We start from the raw sequence: 20,269 nt of genomic DNA, 5'->3' as shown, positions 1-20,269 counted from the left end.
TATGATTGTAAAGAAAAATATATTAATATTTATTTATATTATTGAATTATAATTGTATTTTATAAAAATTAAATCATATATTACTAACCATATATTATTATATATTGATGCATTAGTTTACAGATGTGTTAGATAATATTTTTTTAAGAACAGACAAAAGGTATAGTTTACATTTCTTATTACAAAGTTATAAACATTCAAATGTTCTTTCTAAAGAGTCTTGTTATTGGTACCTCACACATTTGTAAATTACTGCATCAATATTACGTATATTTTATATAATTATCTTATTACCTTCCCTAATTCTGTATACTCTCCTAATATTTATATTTTTTAGAGATTGAATGCTGAATTGGAATGCGGAAATGCGCTAAGAAATTTGATGTAATGATAAAGAAGGACATCAAGAAAAGATATAGTAGTAAAGGAAAGGACATCAGGAAGAGATGCAATAGTAAAGGAAGGACATTTGAGCAATAATGAAAGAAAAGATATTGAGAAAATATACAGCAATAGGAGAAAAGTACAAAAAAATATATATTTTTTTGAAAAGTTTATTTATCCCTAAGAGATATACAAAACAAACATTTCTTCTCGTATATAACTATCGTAACTCCCCTAGTAGTAACACAGGAAATTCATGTCGTGATCTTTTCGAATATATTCCATTTCTTCTTTTTCTTTCTTATTTTTACCTCTCTCCTCTTTCTTTCTCTCTTTCTTTTTTCTTCTCTATTCAATTGAATCTCTCTTCATCGAACAGACTATCTCACAAATCTTACCATTGTTATCAGTTACGATTCGCTCTTCCGCATAATTGGCTATGTTCGTTAAAATTATGCACATCTGCAAATCAGTATTAAAATATTACAATTTGATATTTTACAGTCGGTTTCCTTCGCGTCCTCTAGATCTCCCTCTAGAAAACTGGTTCCATTTTCTTTTCTTTTTGTTCTGCTCGTAATCAATCGTCAGAATCGCATTTTACGTCGACAACATGAGACAATGTGTTTTCAGGAAAGGGAAAGGAAGAGAAGGGAAGGGAACGCGGACGGGGGGAGGGACACGAAGAGTGACTTAATGTTCGTAGAGAAATGAAGTCTTGGAATTTGCAAACATTTTAAATTCAAGAGTTTTCGAAGAGCTCAATGATATTCTTCAATCAGCCAAATATAATTAATCAATATAATTAATTTCAATAAAAATGTTTGCAAATTTTAAGGCTTGTATCGTCAAAAACTGGAGGAATGGACACTGGTTTCTTTTTTTCCACGGTACAGACATAAGAAGAAACCAGTGAGATCTGGCCTACTTATTTTTCTGTTTTTCCTTTTCTCTTTCTTTCGTTCTTTTTCCTTTTTCTTCAACTCCTCCTCCTGCACAGTCCCCTCTCTATAATCCCGTGAACGATTATTAGAATCTGTACACGCTAGGATCTAGGAATGTTAATATTACAAGAAACCACAATAATTTATTATAATACAGCCTGCTGTACACCACAGATAACTCGAGGCAGTACAAGACAGAGAAAAAAGAGAACGCCCTTCTTCGCGGCGGGGAGCTGCTGCTGCTGCTTCTTCCTCACCCGAAACACGCTCCCGAAAGGTATGTTACGATTCACGAAGCGTAAAACGGCGATCGTTCGGTCGATCAATCAATCAATCAATCAATCAATCATTCACGTGAGTCTCGAGACGAGAGATTTGAACGTACTTCCTCTTTTATCTTTCGCGTCTCCTTTAATAAAATGAAAGCAAAAAAAAAGAACGAATTAAATGAGAGGGAAAATAGTGATGGCAAAGGACAGGAACCACTCTGAGATATCTGAAAAAAATTGAAGAAAAAGTCAAACGAAAAGAAGATACGAATGTCTTCCCGCGATACATTACGCGATAAAAAAAAAAGTAAAAGGCGGTGAAACAACAAAATTCCGTCAGTACAATGTTAAGATCAAAATAAAAATTCAGAGGTAAACGAACGTTTTCTCGTTGTCGCGCGCACGTTGAAGTAAAACGAACGCCGACAGAGACATCGTCGAACGTCGTCTTCGCGTTTTACGATCGAGACTGTTCATGATAATGCAACGGCGAACGCGAGCGAAAAACACGGATCGTATCTTGTTGTGTACGTCGAAATAAATTAATTTTTTTTAAAGAAAATAAAAAAGTTTAATACAACAGCGTAATTCAGAGGGAAAGGCTAATCAGAGACAAACAATATAGGTGTAAGTACGCGAATATTCAATAACATATAACGACATTCGCGCGAAAAAATTCTTTCCTGGATTACTAATTCTTTAATTTCTTTCTAGTATCAATGATCTCACGTTCGATAGTTCTTTTACGAGGAGAAATAGTTCAGTTATATTATTAACAATATAAGGCATGAAAATACGTTTATAAAATTATATAGGAAAATTTTACTGCCGAATATAAGCGAATATACGAAACATTATTAATGCATATCATTTTAAAATTCAATTTAAATGAGTCCCTTATGACAGTCGAGATTAAATTTTTAATTTAAATCTGATTTAAAATTCATAGTTATATATAGGTGGGCCTAAGTATTCGTAATATACTTAGTCGATTCGATACCTAAATATCATTTGTCAACTGCAGTAGTGCTTATATAAAAATCATGAATTGATTTTACGTAATAAGGACTTGTAATCAGTTATGAAATCGAGTATACTCTAAATGGTATCGGTAATGTCTAACACGTGATATTATTCACATAGTACGAAAGGTAACGACATCGGAATGTAATATAATCAATATAATACATATAATGTGTAAATAATCAGTACAATACATACAATAATGTGTAAATAATTTAACAATACAGTATGTCAGAATATACTCGATTCCAATCCACTTGGTTCACACACAGAAAATCTTAGACATAATATATCATTACTAAACTACTCTATTAAATTTTTGTGAAGAAAAAGAAAAGAAAAAGGAAAAAAATTAATTTATTTCGACGTACACCGCAGGATTAATTCGCGTGCGTTCAGTCGCTTTCTGACGTTATATAATTCGACACGGTAACCTTCATGCCTAGCATGTGAAAGAATGAATCCCTCTCATGTTTCGTGAGTACAACAGTTGTCATTTTGTCAGTGTTAAGAACTCGGCGATATCGCTCTGCTCCATGGCTTTGCTAATTTTGATTTAGTAAAAGCTGCGAGCTACACACACACACACACACGCTCTCACCCTCGCGCTCTTTCTCTCTCTCTCTCTCTCTCTCTCTCTCATTTCCATTCTTTCTCGCATACAGTTCTCTCGATTCGATTCGAGCGATCGCTTATCAGCTATCAGTAATAAGGCTCAATCACGTGGCTCGTATAGCTCGTAACAACAAAAGTTATGTCGCACGCTGAAGAAAAAGCGTTAAGAGAGTTGTAGGAAAATCCAGAAGTCCGCGTCGAAGATACACGTACACTTATAATAATTATACTAAAGTACTTACAGTATTATTACTACGACGTGCGTGTACCCGAGAATCAAAAATTACATTCGCACATCATTACATACGTAAAAAGCAGCTCCATGCCCCCGGCACGCGCGCTCAACGATCAGATTCGCTAAAAAGTAGGAAAGGAAAGACAAAGCTCTCTGTACAAGGATATACAATAATAATCTGTGTATAAGTGTGTATTTGTGTATGTGTCACGACGAAGACGACGACGCCCAGTGACGAATTAATTAAAAGTCACAATTCATATATTCAAAATATATTTCCAATTATATTTCTTGGAGATCTACTCAAAGATCTGATACGTCGTATTAAAATTTCGTCGAGAACTTAACATCACGAATGTGCCAATAGCACATGAAAGATTTATTTATTAATACGCACTCTGTGCATCGCTGCAATATATACTCGTGAACAACACTGATGCATGCGCAAATATGTACTTGTAGATGTATCAGCGTATGTATCATATAAATGTATTATTATAGGTTGTACTATAATATACATCATATAAAATATGTTAGTACATCTACTGATACACACTCGGAAAATCTATATCTTTTACATGTTGAACAAAATTCGATGTACTTATTAAAATTATAATGTAATATCCCCGATATCTCAGCGGGTTCATTGGTAAAACACCGCATGGAAGAAACCGTATCGTCTTCGTCAAGTTTCGTCAAAAGCGGTAAACTAAGCCTTAGCTAGCTCGTAGTAACATAGCGTCGGAGAGAGAGAGCGAAAAGTCAGCAATGATTGAGCCTATTTTGCGCCTTTCCCACCCGGAACAGAAAGAAAGAGCGGGCGCAATATATCATTCTTCATTCTCTCCACGGCTTTTTCTCGTATTCCTTTTTTTCCTTTTTCTTTCTTTCTTCTTCCGACTTCTATCCTACTAGCCACTTTACATTGTTTTCTTTTTACTATCAATAATGTTTTAAAGTACAAATGTCACTCACACAATCCTCTCGCCTCTCGCTCAAACTCGCGCACGCGCGGTGGCACTCTCACACATACAATATTTTTCTTTTTTTTAAAATAATTATCGTAAATCGCGCGGGGTACCTTTTTTATTATTATCGTAAATAATCAGGGAAGGATTAGGAGAAAGGAGTCTTGGTTGGTTGGTTGGGGTTGGTTGGATGGTTGGTTGGTAGATTGTGATAGATTGATAAGGTAGGTAAGGTTTGAATTGGTGGTTAGTTATTTGTTCTCCTAGTGGTGTAAGTACGCTCACGCTAAGGTCAATGGTACGTACAGTAGGTGAGGTATGCTTTCAGGATGAAGGACACGGGGTGATAGATGAAATTTCGACGTGCATCCGCTATTCGTCGTCTTCCTTCCATTCCTCTTCGCTGTCGCTTTTTACAGTGTTTGCCGGCGCGCCGCCCACCACCGGGGCGCCGTCCTGCATTTTCTTTTTGTACGCAGTCATCTCCTGCGACAGAAAAAAAAAATACATTAAATGACTAATTTATTTAATTATTAACAAGCAAAATTCCATAGTAAAAGAAACACACGAACGAAAACAAAATTTATACGGGAGAAATAAGAATGTGATAAAATTAAAAGTAAAATTCTCTAAAGTATCGACACACCATCATATGTATGACATATACATGACATATACATGACACTTAGGGCTGATTTTTTTTTCAACAGTAATTTAAATTTAGATTTAAGTTGAAACTATTATTGTGAGAAATCAGCCTTTAATGTGTCAAACAGTTACAAAGATGGAACCTGATAAAGAGATATGTTACCCTCTCATATCGAGCTTTATCCTTCTCCGCCATAGCCTCGTATTTAGATTTGGTTTCGGGATCTGCATCTGACCATTTCTTGCCTAATTCTTTAGCTATATCGCCCACGCCATACTCAGGATTTAGCATCTTCACTTTTCCACGCTCATCGTTGCAGAACCAAAAGAAGGCAGACCTGATAGGATCAATAGAATGGAATTGTCAATCCAAATATGATTAGCAGAGCGCACAACAACAGTATAAATAATTTCCTTCGTGGAAAACCGAATAAAATGAATGTAACAACGATTTTTTAACGTTTTATAATAAAAGTAAAAAATTTAAAACGATAAAATCTATGTATATTTTTATCGAAAGAAATTTAAGTTCTCTAAAAACTTAAATTTTTTATGATGTTTAAATATTGAATTTGAGTTTACGGTCCGATCTTCCGAATCAGTTTTTCTCTCTATCTATCTGAATGTCAGCCGCGGCAAATTTTTCCATCAAGATCGACGACACACTATGTACGATACGAGGGGCTTACAGCGATCTCTTGGGAGCATTGTGATCCTTGATGTGTTTGCGTTTCTTGCCCCTGCCTTTATTCTCTCCCTTAGGCGGCGTATAGTTTTGCATCTCTGCGTCGTATCTCTTCTTATCTTTCTCTGCCATTTCGTGGAAACGCTTCTTCTCTTTGTCTGACATAGTCTATGAACATACGATGTAATCTATGTATATTATATCCATAATAGTAAATTAACAAAGAAGAATGAGAAAAGGAACAGTCACGAGAGAGACGCTTGTTTTCGCAAAAATATCGCCGGCTTCTCTTATTGCTGTAATTTCGATTCCGCCGCGAGCGAAATGAAGATTGACGAATTAACAGAGCCACGTGTCAGTCACGATTCAACTGTACTCGTCGTGTTTATCAAAGCGGGTGTATTCGGAGTCGAAGATCAAAGCGACTCTCGCGAATTCGTGAAACTTTCGACAGAACGTCAAACGCCTCTCACTCTCCACTCGCACCTCGAGCCGTGAAATCGATGCGGGAAGTTCGATCGTCTCTCTGATTACGTGATCGCGTCTGTATTCTATTACAAGGACTCCCGCGATTCCAGCAAAGAGGAGAAACATTCCGTACTTTCTACCCGTTATTACGAAGACTATTTATATTTAAATAGTTAATTAATGTAATTTTATAAATGCAAAGACTAATTTTATGATATTCTAGGTCGCCTGTTTGAAGCTGGAAAAAAAAACCTTACCTTCCATCTCATTGCACACTTTTTGGAGAACTCTCGGAAGACGATCTTCTCCTCGGGATGCTTTTTTTTATGTTCCTGACGACACGTCTGGACGAAGAACGCGTACGCTGTCATCCGTCCCCTTGGCTTCGAATCTTTTCCTCTCGGCATGTTGTCCCGCTGCAGACTCTGAGCGTTATTTTGTTGAAGATTATTTTGCGGTAGCTGCTGTATTTGGTGCTGAAATCCAAGCAAACGATCTACAATGCAAAATTTTACCGCGGAGATCAGTGAAGTAACTCGCTGGTGCCTTTGGGCAACAAGTCATGAAAATAGTAATATTTTATACTTTTACTTTTATATATTAAAGGAAATTTGAATTCTCTAAAATAGAAATTTCTATTTTTCTCTTTCGATAGAGACTTGAGTTTTTGAATACGGTAAGTTGCTAATTTAGAGTAATTATTATAGTTATAAAATTCTGAAATTTTTTGTTCTCTTATATCAAAAGAAATTTAAATTCTAAATTCTTCTCTCTTAACAACCTTATATTTTTTACTAAAAATAACAAGTTCTGAAATAATAAAATCTCATATTTTTACATTGTAAAAACTCAAGTCTAAAATGTAAGAGAATATTTCATCTCTATGTGAAGAAAAATTGATATTTTTAGATAGATATAGAAATTTTCTATTCTTATATAGGAAAAATATATATTCAATATTCTAAAATAGAAATTTTCTATTTTCAAATTAAGAAAATTCTGTGTGCGCCATGCGGAATACCATCGTCGTATTACGAGAAATTCGCGCAAGAAGCCGGAAAAGGGTATCGTCGCGCGTTACTGTTATCTTCAACTTGCCGAGAAGCGAACACGAAAAATGAAGATTTGCAGAGAAGGGGCAAAATGTAAGAGCATTTGATGAACGAGCGAATTCAGCAAGTTATTCGCGCGCGTGCGAACCGAGGCGCAGTAGTTACGCACTTTACGTAATACGACTTGCGCGAGTTAATTAATGAACGTCTGCTGCTGCCCGCGATCTCACATTGACAATGAGAGACGTAACAATGCTCGCCGCACGAACGCGCGTTTTTGATTTTGCCAAATAACAATGGTCGTTATATCGTACTGATATTACATGATATTATGTGATATTACTATATAGTTGTGCATATATAATTATTACATTATTAGTGGTGCGTATAACGCCGTATAATAATAACGCCACAATTATAAATTGACGTTAAATTATACGTTTGATATTATGTGATATTCTTAACATTGCATTTTTCGTTACTGTGACACGGCAATATCACACGGCAAAGACACCGTATGCATGAAGATAATTGCTGTATTATATATACATATAGTAACAATATATAATATCTTGAGTATAAATGAAGGAATCGAAACGAAGCCCGCAATTATCATCGTATCTATTTCAAATACGACTTTACACTTAAAGCCGATATCGCGAACTATAGTCCGTTTATGCTGTGTACGTTAATATGCGTATAAACGTTGTGTTGTACATCGACTGTACGGAAATAGCGTTAACGTACCACATTTATACTTGCGCCATATGTACGATATACCGACCATTATTATTCAGACTTGCGATAATAATAGTTAACCACGTACCTGCAGAAATAATCGGAAATCTAGCTGACCTACGTTCGGATGTGAGATCTGCCGGCAAAATAACTACTATGTAGAATCGACATTATTATTGGGTCACTCCATAAATAATGCGAGTCTTTTGTATGTTCTTTCCTTTTTCTTTAAGCGCAACGAAAGACACCTGTACCCAAGGCAAAGATGTTTTTCGTACTCGCGATAAAGATTCAGCGATGTCACTTCGAAAGGAAACTCGCATTATTTATGGAGTGGCCCAATATATCGCATTACATAAAATATACTCGCTGACTTAATTAATTAAATTTTAATTCTGGAAACGATCTCATTCTATGGGACTTTTGCGTCTACGTATCGACATATCGATATGATGCCGCAGCGTAATCAATTTTATACTTCATCACTGATAACAGCGGTTAGACATTTAAAATCGTGCACTTGAATATCGTTGCTCTTCTTTGTGTTGGTGTGCGTTCTAATGATATTCAAGTATGCCGTTTTAAACGTCCCATGTACATTTGCTCGATAATGTGATTTCGGTAAACGAGAACAAAAAAAGATGGAACAATCGATAAGTGAAACGCAAAGAGAACGCGCCCCGATCGAGAGATTAGCGAGTAGGAAAACATTCTTTTGATCGAATAAACGCTCGATATTTTTCCCTTCTCGCTTTCTCGCGATTGTGCACGCTTCTCTAAGCAACGTTCTATGCATTTGCACGTCGCAATATGTAAAAGTGCATCGTCGAGAAATTAAAAATTGATGCCTCGCGCGTCACATTACGACGACGATAGTTCTCCGTGTGTTCGCAACACGGTAGAAATAAAATTAACGTCGAGCACGCGTTATAGCGCGTGGAAGCAACCAGATGTTTACGTTGAAGCAGTGGTTATCTTCTACGAATGTCGGTAGAAAAAAAGCCTTATACTGGTGGCTTCGATTTGCCACTGCGTGTAGAAAGAGAGAAAGAAGAAAAGAAAAAAAAACGCACGATGAAAGAGAATAGTCTAGTAGACAGTATTCTAGATCACGGCGATCGGGACATTGAATGCTCGCACACGTTCGTCCGCACGCAGTAACTCTCGAACTTATTTGGAAGTTAGAGCACGTGTACTCTCACTGTCGAGGTATTACCGCGCGTGTGTTAATTAAAGCGTAAATTGCGCTTGGTCGTGTTTAAGGCTTTCGGGGTATCGGTATCGTGTACCGAGTATCTCTGTGTGCCGGGACACGTATTCGAAGCAGCTTTAGCAATAAAAAAATATGCCACGCGTAAAATGCAACGACGCGAGAAGGGGGGAGAGGTTGGCGAATCGACAAGGAAATTTGTGCTCGCGCGCGAGGCATATCCGCAAATTAATTAATATTATAATATCTGTAAATGTGATACGCACATCAATCTCAATGCTATAATATTAATTAACATAATATTATAATTACCATTGTTTCTTTATTAATATCAATATTATATCTGTTTTTTTTATAAATTAGGATTTATATTGCAGTCGAGCAACATATCAATTAAAATGTTACTCCGATTGTAATTCTTTGGTTCTGTGTCGTCTTATTAGTATTTTTCATTTCCTATTTCAGAAATATTTATCTTCCACTGTCTTTGAGATTTTAAGAAAAAAAAATGTTCGAGGGATCTCCGAGTAGAAGATCGCGAGAGGAATTGCGTCGTTCCTATCGCAGATTATCATCTCGAAAGTGCGTAATCGGACAGATCATTCATCACAGACTTTCATATATGAACTTTCGTATATAGCCTGGCATATATCTCGAACAGGATTCCGCTTTCGTTACTCTATGTTAAGCTCCGATTATCCGCCCGCGATCTCACGGTGAGAGAAAATCATACTCGCAATTCTAATACATTTTATATCATTACAAGCATCGATGATCAAGATCGAGAGATCATGAAAAAAGATGATGTTTGTCGGATGTTTGTCAAATCTACGTCGAGAGAAACGTCGGTTGAAAATTCATCGAAGATGAAAAAATAAATTGTTGCTTTCGAGACACCCTGTACATATTGTAGCTGAGCTTCTGATATTTCATAAAAATGTCCGCTTGAAATTAGGTAATTGGCAAGTTAGAAATCTTATCTAGAAGCGACGGTTTTCACTCGATGTCAAATTTCACTGTCACTCCGCAATGGCGAAACTGTATTTTCCACCATGTTTTAGAGAAAATAACTTGTTTTCACGTTCTACGTTCACTATTTTCCATGTAAATCTATGTAGATATCCTGCCGAAACCCATCGAATTTGAATTTCAAATCCAAGTGATCGATCAGAGTGTTGTACTAATGAAACCAAATAATCTTGAAATGAAGAAAAATGTGGAGTGTACGACCGAACGGAGAATATCTTGGTCGTCTTTCGTGCCCATTGAGCGAAAATTTTCGACACTTTGCGCCGGCGGAAATCACGAATCCAGAAACGAAAAGAGGGACGAAAAGGTACCAACGAAGTAACGAACGAACCAACCGACGGCGCGGCCGGACTCGCCGAACGCGAACGCACTTACGAAGAAGGCCGCACGAAACCCGGAATCAATAGCGGACGGCGGACGTACGGACGAACGGACGGACGGACAGACGCGGGGCGAGAGTCGCGCGCGCGAGCGAGCGAGTCAGGAAGGCGGGCGACCACGATGAAACGCGCGAAAACCGGCTGCGACAGGACCGCAGCCGGTATTTCGCATCGTATACAAAATTTTACATATATATTGATATTTTATATTAATTATGTTAACATATACTGTATATTTTAATGAAAAGTCAGAAATATTCAGGTCTCCTTGACCAGGTCCGAAGGAGCGACTGGCAACTCTAAGCCTCAACACAGGACGAAAATAGCACGTTGGCAATTCTAGTGTTAACGTTATTACAAACAGACTAATATTTCATTTATCATACGAATTTATCGAATACATTAGTTGGTTATTGGATAAGAATACTTTTCTGGAAGCCCGACGAGATCTTTAGGAATTAAGCTACATGTACATCACTGATAATATTATTTAATTATTAATTTTTGTCTAGTTCATGCTCGAATGATTGTAGATACGAGCCTAGTCAAGGTCGCCGATAACACCAGTTCATCGATGGAGAGTCGTGACGTTTAATCCGCGATTTCCGGCGCCTGCGAAGAATTCGACAAATTAGCGAAACAGAAAAGCACGGCAGCGACACAGGGTAGAAGAAACGACGAGCAGAGCGACGGACCAGCCACCGTTATCAGCGAAGAAAGAGAACCACGAGGTTCGCTGTTCTTTTCAGCTGTACATTCTCCCCAACACTCGCGACCTTTCATCTTTCTCTCTTCGAAGCACAAGCCTGTACACTTTCATCGCTTTTTTTTCACTCGTGGATTTTTACACCGGCATGTATGCAACGTCACTACATTTTTCAATGCTTTTTTCTTTAAGCTTCGACAAATAGATCAATCGTCTGCCGAGAGTGAGAAATTCAATGTCTCGAGCTGGAAGCTTCCGGAAGCTTACAGGTTGTCCCTAACAGATTAGGTACTTGTCCTTTGGCTCACGCCAAAGTGAGAAGGCCAGCTGTACCGGAGAATTTAAGCGCAGGAAGTGCAACTACAAGGAACAGTCCCTTTCACACGCTGCCCGTTGCGTCGGTGGAGGCGGTCTCGGAAAAGTTGTCAAAAGTGCCGCGTGGCCACCTGGTCGGACCAGGTATATCTCTCTTCTTCGCTCGTTACCTACCCGCTCGCTCGCTCGCTCACCGCGCGCGCGAAAGCGACCGAAAGGCCGCCAAGAAGGGAGCAGGGTGCGGAGCGAGGTCGCCGCGTTTCGGCCTACGTATATCTACAATGTGATACAAAGGCGTTGAGTATAAACGCCATCCCGTTACCGGACACGGCCGCTCCGATCGAAGGGGCGATGTTTGGATAGATGGATGGAAAATATAAAAGATGGACCGGTCGTGACGTAAATTCGAGACGAAAATCTAGATGTACTGTCTTCTTTTCTCATTACTCTCGACTGTACTTCCAATTCAAGGTTGGAGAAAAATGCGATGAAAACCAATGTTTCTCACCGAGCTCGAATCAACCGTTATCAACGTTCGCGATAAATATAGTTTCACATAAAACTAACAAATTTGTCACTGATCAAACTTTGCTGCTGCTTAATTTCATGTGTAAGACTCGACAGCGGACCGGTTGACAGTTGAATGACATCGCCTGAGATCACCCCTACAGGATTATTCTCTTTAGCTACACTTTAGCTACACTTTTTATATTTTCATAAAATTACTTCTTTTTTTCTTTCCTCCTAAGTATATATGTACTAGTATAATAACGTAGGTTACCATACTAATGTAGTGTATAGTTGAGTGTGTATCTACATTACACGTGATTATTTCAAGTTTGTTACTCGCGAACACCGGAATAGTACACAGAGGCCATGCAATGCTTCGGCAAATGCAAAAGAAGTAAAGAACGCGGATGAACCTCGCGAGTGAAAAAGAAGCCGCTCAAGAAAGAAAACCGCTCTTCTTCCCTCATCGGGGGGATGGTAATACTCTTCGCAACATACCGGGGACATTACGGGGGGCGTGGACGTTTGCGTGGTAATGGGTGAGAGGTGTTGCTGCTGCTGTTGCTGCTGTTGTTGCTGTTGCTGACCCTGCAACTGCTGGTGCAGGTTGTTCTGTCCGGCGGCGTCCATAACTCCACCTGAATACCACCACTGCACGCCGGGCGGCGGTGCGGAAGGTGTGCCGGCAGGCACGCCACCGCCGCCAGCACCGCCACCGCCACCACCTCCACCGCCGCCGCCACCGCCGCCTTGTCCAGGACCCGTGCCGAGCCTGTAATCGTAACTGCCCCTCATGCATTGCGCGGAAACCGGCGTGGACGTCGACACCGGACTCGACTGCGTGCCGGTGGTGGCCGGGTTCTGGAAGCTGGAGGCCATTTTGTAGGAGAAGAGCTGCTGGCTAGCGGCGGCGGCAGCGGTACTTCGGACGATGTCCGGATGGTGCTGCGGTTGCTGTTGCTGCTGAGCGAGTTGCTGTTGTTGTTGCTGGTTCATCAGGTGCTGATGTAGATTTTGTTGTTGTTGTTGCTGCTGCTGTTGCTGTTGTTGATCGGTCGGGACGGTGTTGAGACCCGAGGGCCACCAGGCGGCACCGCCGCTGGCATCCTCTCGGTTCGCCGGGCTCGCTGTGCCCCAGCCACCGGCAGCTACGCGGTGATGCTCCGACATGTCGTACACGCGAGTACGTCCGTTTGTCACCTCAGCTTCTTGTCTTTTTTTACTCGCCGGTAATACCAGCGAGGGAAAGAAGAAGGATGCACGGAGGAATTGCTCGATCGCGCGCGCGCGCACACATGCACGCGCTAACGTTCTCTTTCTCTCGCTCTCTCCCTCTCTAACTTTCTTGCCGTCTCTCTCTTTCTCTCTCTCTCTCTCTCTCTCTCTCCCTCTTCTGTTCCTCTCTTTCTCCCTAAGGTACTCACACGCACCCGCGCGCGCTCACCGACTCGGTAACATCCCGCGCGCACGCACAGTGCACACGCACACACACCAACGACGACTCTCTTTCTTTTTCTCTTTCGTTCTTTCTCTCTCTCTCTCTCTCTCTCTCTTTCTCTCTCGCTCTCTCTCTCTCTCTCTCTCTCTCTCTCTCCTCTCTCTCTGTCGCTTTTGTGCGAGGGAGAAAGAAGTACACCCGGCACACGCACGCACGCACGTACTCACTCACGTATGTACGCACGTACACACGCAAAGTCCGTCTCGGTAAATTCAAACTCGGGGAGGAACTCGCTGGTACCGATGCTTAGGTATCGGTGAGATAGGAGAGACATACACCGTACGTACGTACATACGTACGTACGCACCGCATGCACGCACCGTACGCACGCGTTCACACGCTCACACTGTCACACACGACGACGACGGCGGCGGCGGCGGCACACGTCGCGTCCAGGCCGCGTTTTCGGCCGGCTCGATGGTGGTACACCACTACAAACACCGATCACTCGGCCTGCTCTCGGCCGTACTTCTTGCTCGTACTTCTTTCACGTTTCTTACTCTCTTCTGCGTTGCGCGATAAACGCACAAGATAACATCTAGATCTAGCAGATCCAAACGTGTTCGCGCGCGTTATTCTCGTGTGGAATAATATACGTACGTTATACTTGGGATGCGGTCTACTCGACGCTACGCTCGACCGTTCGTTAGCTCCGTGAGTAGGTACGGCGGCGGGCAGAGGAGGCGGCGGGGGGTGGACGGGTGGGTAGTAGAGGAGGGCGCTCTCTCTCCCCCTCTAGCTCTTTCTTTTTCCCTCTGTCTCCCCACCATCGACGTGGAGCAACGACGTCGAACGCCGCTTCGCGTCTCCCCTCGTCGTCTTTCTCTCTCGCCTTCTTTTTCGAAATCGTTCTCTCTCTCTCTCTATTTCTCTTCGTCTCTCTTTTTCCCTGTCTTCTCCTGGCGTCTCACTCTACTGTCCCGCGGCCGAGAATCGCTCGTTCGACTGCCAACGACACGGTGGTTCCTTCCTTCCAGCAGCAACGGCGTCGACGAAGGATACGAAGGCTCTTAACGCCGTGTCCTTGGTACGATATCGAAGAAACAGCAACAACAACAGTCCTCCGGCGACAACGGCGTAAACGTGTTCTCGGTCTCTACTTCCGCTTAAAATATTTTTCCTTCCTTGCGTTTCGCTTACACGCGACTCCTCCGAATAATGCGGCGCTTAAGCGCGACGCGAAACGACGCACCACGCGCGCGTTCGCTGATCGCAGCTCTTCGTCGCGCGCGCGTTATACACGGCGGCACACGGCTCGCTCGATTCAGTTCCGCACGCTTTGACTTGGCGCGAGGCGACGCGACACGACGCAACGTAGCCGGTATTCGACGAGCACGCCGCTGACGATGACGATGGTACCAATGGTAGTACCAGTAGTAGTAGTATCAGCAACAGCAGCGAGTGTAATGGTGGTAGTAGTAGTAGTAGTAGTAGTATTGGTAGTAGTGTAGTAGTAGTGGGACAACGCGTAATAGCTTTTTCACACGGAGAGAAGCATACGCGCGCACGAGACTCGCTTCTCTCTCGCCACCGCGGACTCTAACACGCGACGTCGCGCACACACAGAGGGCGAACCTGGCGAGAACGAGCCGCCTGGACGCGCTTGTACGATCTATCTCTTTCGCTCTTCCTCGCAGTTCCCCCCGCGCATGCCTCTCTTCCACTCTCCTTCTCTACCGGGTGTCTCGTTCGCCGCTTCGCTTCGCCGTCTCTGTCTTTCTTTCCCCTCTCTATCTTACTCGCTCTCACACTTGTTCACCAGTTCAACCTTCCTTCCAGCGGACGGACGCCGGCAAACTCTCGGCGACGTTGCCAAGCACGCTTTCACCCGCCCGCTCACAAAGGAGAACCTAAGCGCATCGGCCAATCGAATCGCACCGCGCCGCCGGTAGGGATGGCGGGAGTCTACCGACGTCGAACCACAGGCAACGTCGCTTTCTCTTTCTCTCTCTCTCGCTCTCTCTCTCTTCCATTCCGTTCTCTCTACGTTCGTAGAGAATTCGAGAGCCGCGCGCGCGGCTCTCCGTAGCCTCTCCAATAAGATAGAGAGGGAAGGAGAGATCGAGAGACAGAGAGAGAAAGAGAAAAAGGGAAAGAGAAGGCGTGAGTGCAGGGAGAGGAGTAGAGGGAGGACGAACGACTGCGAACCCTTCTCTACCCTTGAAACTCGAGGTCAACTTTTAGGCAGAGAAAGAGAGGCACGCGGAAAGAGAAAGAGAAAGAAGGACACATCTACCGCGGCCGACTGGCTGACTCCTCGTCGTCGTCATCGCGCGCGCTCTTTCTTCCGTTGACTCCTCTTTCTCTCTCTCTCTCTCTTCTCTTTTTTTTACCCTTCTTAGTTTCGTTACACCGGTACGCACTCGCTAGCTCGCTAGCTCGCTGGAATTTGCCCCACATCGGGGAGACGCTTCCTGCTTTTCGCCCGCCGCACGCGCCCTTTTTCCCGCTCATACGTATGTACGTGTACGTACGCGCGAAGACGAGGACGAGGACGAGGACACGCATCGTCTGTCTTTACCGACCGGCGACAGGCCGCTCCTCCTCGTCGGTCGATACGGAAGAGACTTCAGGAGTCTACCGAAATTTTTCGGTTTTTGTGGAATGTATGCCGGAGGATCGAACTCTCGCGAGACTCCGATTCACGCAACCAGAAAGGATCGAGACCGGATTCACGTAGACCACAGCTTTGGCGCGTACGCAAGGTGCCGCGCGCCATATTGAGATGCTTTTTGTAAACTTCCTCTACAATGTTAAGTTTATTATTACTCGATAGGGAACGCGAAATACCTCCCTAGTTATACGCGTTACAACTTAGGATCGCAAGATTTGATTTGCTGTTTGACAAACTGCATTATTCATTCCTTCCCTCTTATACTCCTTGTTATCTCTTAACCGATGCAACACAGTCGCGCGATGATAGTCGCAAGAATGCGACGCGCGCACACGCGACACATCCTCGTCTTCGTCGCGCTCCTTCTCTCGCGCGAAGTCGCGAATTCCGACTCGCGCGATTCGCGCAACCGGACGGAGATGAGCGGCGATCCGGAGGCACTCCTCCTTGGGGGGAATGGCCGAAAATTTTTCCTGACCCCTCCCCGGGAACGCGGTGCTCTTTTTTCTCTTTCTCTCTCTCTTCCTCTGTCTCTATCTCTGATAGCGCGCCAGGAAGATGAAATGAAAATGTATATCGCGGGACCTGTGCGTCGGACCTGTCCTCCCCTGTCCCCTCGACGCTCCCCGCGTTCACTTCTATATCCCGCGCCCCCCTTGCTTCCGCCCCCTCGGGCAACCCTTGCCGTCGTGAGGCGGCGGGTGTGAGTCGGTGGTATAACCCGGCGCGCGAATCGAAGAGAGAGGAGAAGAGAACCGGGTCCGGGTCAATAAGACGCGCGAGCGAGAGAGACGGGGGAAAGCGAGGGAGACAGAGGTAGATAGAGGCAGCGGCATTGGCGAGGAGGGATAGGGGGTGAAGAGAGAGCAGCGGCAGAGGGGGATTTATACGGGCGAGGGAAGAGAGAGAGAGAGAGAGAGAGAGAGAGAAGGGTAGGAGCGAGAGAAAGACGAGAAGAGACAAAGCCACCGCGCATTCCCAGGGCCCAGCATTGGCAACCTAACGAACGTACGAAAGTGGCGAACGACTCGAGGGGTCGAGAAAACCCCAACGGAACGAAACCGAACGTAGAAGCGGAAGAAAACCGGAAGAAGACACCGCGCGCTCCAGCAGCCGAGGAAGAAAACGTCAAACGCGCCGAAGAGAACAAGGCAGAGGAGATAGCGAGAAAGAGAAAGAGCTACATGTGGAACTCGTGAGGATGGAATTCGAGTTACCCGATCATGTTGGTACGGCCCGACGACGACGACGACGACGACGACGACGACGACGACGACGACGTTAGCCGAACCGGATCCCGACCGCCGATTCCGCTCGAGAATGTACCTGTACATCGCGGTCGAAAAAAAAATAATAAAAAAAGGAAAAAAACGCGGCTAACATTACGACGAAACACCGAAATGTGTGCGTTCAACTCGATTCAAAGGATCGAGTTCGACCGGAAACCATCTGACGGGTGCCTGCTGGCCGCGCGCGCGCGCGAGACGCGCAGTAAAAATCTCAATTTTTCGGGTCGCGCGCGCCTTTCAGACGACGAGAGGATAAGTTGTAAGACTAACTTTCACCTCGATCCCGCGGCGGATCGTGATAAAACGCGAAAGAAGAAGCTCGTTTTTAGAGTTTTACCGTTAGAATTCCGAAGAGTCAATATCGTCGAGTCGTTAGTTAGCGAGGTAAGGAGGGGGCGCCCCGAGACTCGCGTTCGATTCCCACGTTTCGACGTGCGCGCGATGCCCGCGTCGCGCATACGTCGCTTTCTCGAAATGTGTATCGTAATTCTTTATCTATTACAATACGCTCGCGAGCAGCCAGCGGGACAGAAACAATGGCGGGAACCCTTCGGATCGTACCATCTGCCTGCCGAGGGCCTCGAATCGTCGTGCCATGTGGCGGTACAATTGTCTCGCGTGCGCGCGTGCTCGGTCGGCGTACACACTTTTGACCAGTTGACATAAAAAAGAAAAAAAAAAAATGCCACCACACGTGTGAGGAGAAATCATTTCGGAAACGAGAACTTTGATACTATTCGAGTCACATATCGCTTCCTCTCGCGCTCTTCGTCTAATTAACGCGCATTGATATTTCTCTCTTTCTCTGGCTCTCATTCTGTGCCTGCATCTCGTCCTCTCTACGACTTATTCTATTCGTCTCGTTTTCTTTCTTACTGTCTTTTCATCACGCTAGGGCATATCTCATAGCGACATTTATTGCGGTCCCCTCGCCTTTTTGCGCGCATACACTATTTTATATAAGTTGCCGACGAAACGGTGTGTAGACTTGGCTTTAAAATTTCTGCATTTTAAATTTAAGATTTCGGAGCGAGTCGCCGAAAAACCGAGCGCGGGCGTTTACGCGCGAGAATGATGTAACTCTTAAATAACTCGTAACTCTAGCTTATAATTCTTAGCACGTACATATAAAGCCGATTATCCGAAACGAACGAGGATAGGGCAGGGGGGAAGGGGGTCCGAGAAGGGAGAGGACGATTTGTTCCGTCCGAGTGCTTTTGCGGATAATCGATCGAGAGGAGATGTTGCGCGCATCGAATAAAAAAAATGTTTGCGGCTGTGTGTTTTACTTTACGTAGACTATACTACTAGCTTAGTCGATGAATATACAGTCGAGTTTAAGCTTCGTTAACGCTCGCCAGGCTTGAAACACCGCGAAGCACAACGCGCTCGTTTCTATAGGGTGTCTCGGTTGGACTGTCGAGATTCCAATCGGAAACCGAATGAGAGGCGCATGGCGTTTCAATGACTACGCAATAGATCCCGTTCGTGAATAGTGATCGTAAATACAGAGGTAAATGAGAATGTAAATGAATATATCGAGTCATGAATGTGAAAACATCAAGTTAACCACATATTTCCTTTCTTATCGCAGTAGACGCGAGATACTAATTGAGGTTTTTTTGTTGCAGAAAAGATTAACGCAATACAGTTGAATACTGTAGAAAAACAGTTGACACCGCTTAGGCAATTGTACCATTGCGATCTCGTGTTAACAAAGCTTCGATATCGATGACTTTCGCATACAAATGCGTGTTTTGTGTGTGTAAAAAAAATGCTACGTGTATTAAAAATCTATTTTCAATATTTTTGGGACCAAGTTCTTTTTGATGAAAACGAACGATTCAATTATCTCGAAACACAATACGTGACCATTTTCGCGACTGCAAATATCGAAGCTATTATAATTTCAGCGAGATCTACGGAGTGGCGCATGTGGAAAATGTCTGGTCTTGGTGTTGGATTTTAGCAAAAATTTGATCGTTGACGAAAAAATAATAAGCATCATGTGTTCGCGAAAAAACATAAATCTGCAATAATTATAAAACAAGAAAAATACGTAAGACCGAGCTACTTTTTCGTGCGCATCTCCCTCTTGCCTACGCCGTGGACACGGAAAAACGCAGTTTGCGCCGATTGTCGCGAGGCCGCGGAGACGATTTTCGCGTGTCCATCGCGTCAACAGAAATCCTCATTGCAAAATTACACGAGATCGCAAGCGGAAATTCAATTTCTTGACGTGCAAACGTCGCACGCGCGCCCGCTCGTCAGCCCCGGGACGTCCATCGATCTCGCTCGCGTTTTCGCATGACGTATCGCGCGAATATGCTATAACCCGAACGCGCGAGAGGCTGCCGGACGACGGACTGGCGAATAAAAACGTCAAGCAAGCCAAACGACGCGAGTGCTTTTGGCGCCTCTGCCGCGAGCGCGCTCACGCCTTGCCGAGAGTGCGAGATTGGTGAAGAAGGAGGAACGCTACGTGTAAACACCTCTCTCTCACTCACTCACTCTTTCTTTCTCTCTCTCTCTTTACGTATCTCTCGATTTCCGTCTATCTCCCAGCCCTCCGCCCTGCTCCCGCCAACACCTCGCGCACTCACGATCATCGCGATCTATTTCGCTGGGCAATAATGAGCATGTGTATGGTCACCGAGAAAAATAATCCCAGCATTGGGCGTAGGAGGGG

At 43.7% G+C, this 20,269-nt stretch overlaps 1 protein-coding gene across 3 annotated transcripts; it reads right to left on the bottom strand.

The window, feature by feature from the left end:
- Window positions 1-1,451: 1,451 nt before the first annotated feature.
- Window positions 1,452-18,274, bottom strand: LOC116845543 (high mobility group protein DSP1-like). 3 transcript variants are annotated; one of them, XM_032818324.1, is made up of 7 exons: window positions 18,270-18,274; window positions 12,678-13,073; window positions 8,118-8,165; window positions 6,497-6,715; window positions 5,776-5,939; window positions 5,250-5,424; window positions 1,452-4,924 (listed from the first exon to the last, which is right to left on the bottom strand). In XM_032818324.1, exons 2-7 carry the CDS (start codon window positions 13,056-13,058, stop codon window positions 4,811-4,813), a joined length of 1,101 nt encoding a protein of 366 aa, XP_032674215.1. In that variant the 5' UTR covers window positions 13,059-13,073; window positions 18,270-18,274; the 3' UTR covers window positions 1,452-4,810. The 3 variants fall into 3 exon arrangements, with proteins under 3 accessions (XP_032674215.1, XP_032674213.1, XP_032674214.1); XM_032818322.1 differs by lacking the exon at window positions 18,270-18,274 and having other exon boundaries at window positions 12,678-14,264; XM_032818323.1 differs by lacking the exons at window positions 8,118-8,165; window positions 18,270-18,274 and having other exon boundaries at window positions 12,678-14,265.
- Window positions 18,275-20,269: the final 1,995 nt, after the last annotated feature.

This window comes from Odontomachus brunneus, unplaced genomic scaffold (assembly GCF_010583005.1).
Source record: "Odontomachus brunneus isolate Ranch 3 - 2012 unplaced genomic scaffold, Obru_v1 Obru_scaffold_053, whole genome shotgun sequence".
Classification (NCBI taxonomy): Eukaryota; Metazoa; Arthropoda; class Insecta; order Hymenoptera; family Formicidae; genus Odontomachus; species Odontomachus brunneus.
This window is presented reverse-complemented; position numbering and strand designations above follow the sequence as displayed.

Bases quoted from the DNA above. Each gene is read 5' to 3' on its own strand.
- LOC116845543 (XM_032818322.1), bottom strand. From the start codon at position 13,349: ATGTCGGAGCATCACCGCGTAGCTGCCGGTGGCTGGGGCACAGCGAGC. The intron at 5,940-6,496 runs GTAAGGTTTTTT...GTATGTTCATAG, and splicing joins AGTGTGCAATGAGATGGAAG to ACTATGTCAGACAAAGAGAA. The intron at 5,425-5,775 runs GTAAGCCCCTCG...TGATCCTATCAG, and splicing joins AATGCTCCCAAGAGATCGCT to GTCTGCCTTCTTTTGGTTCT.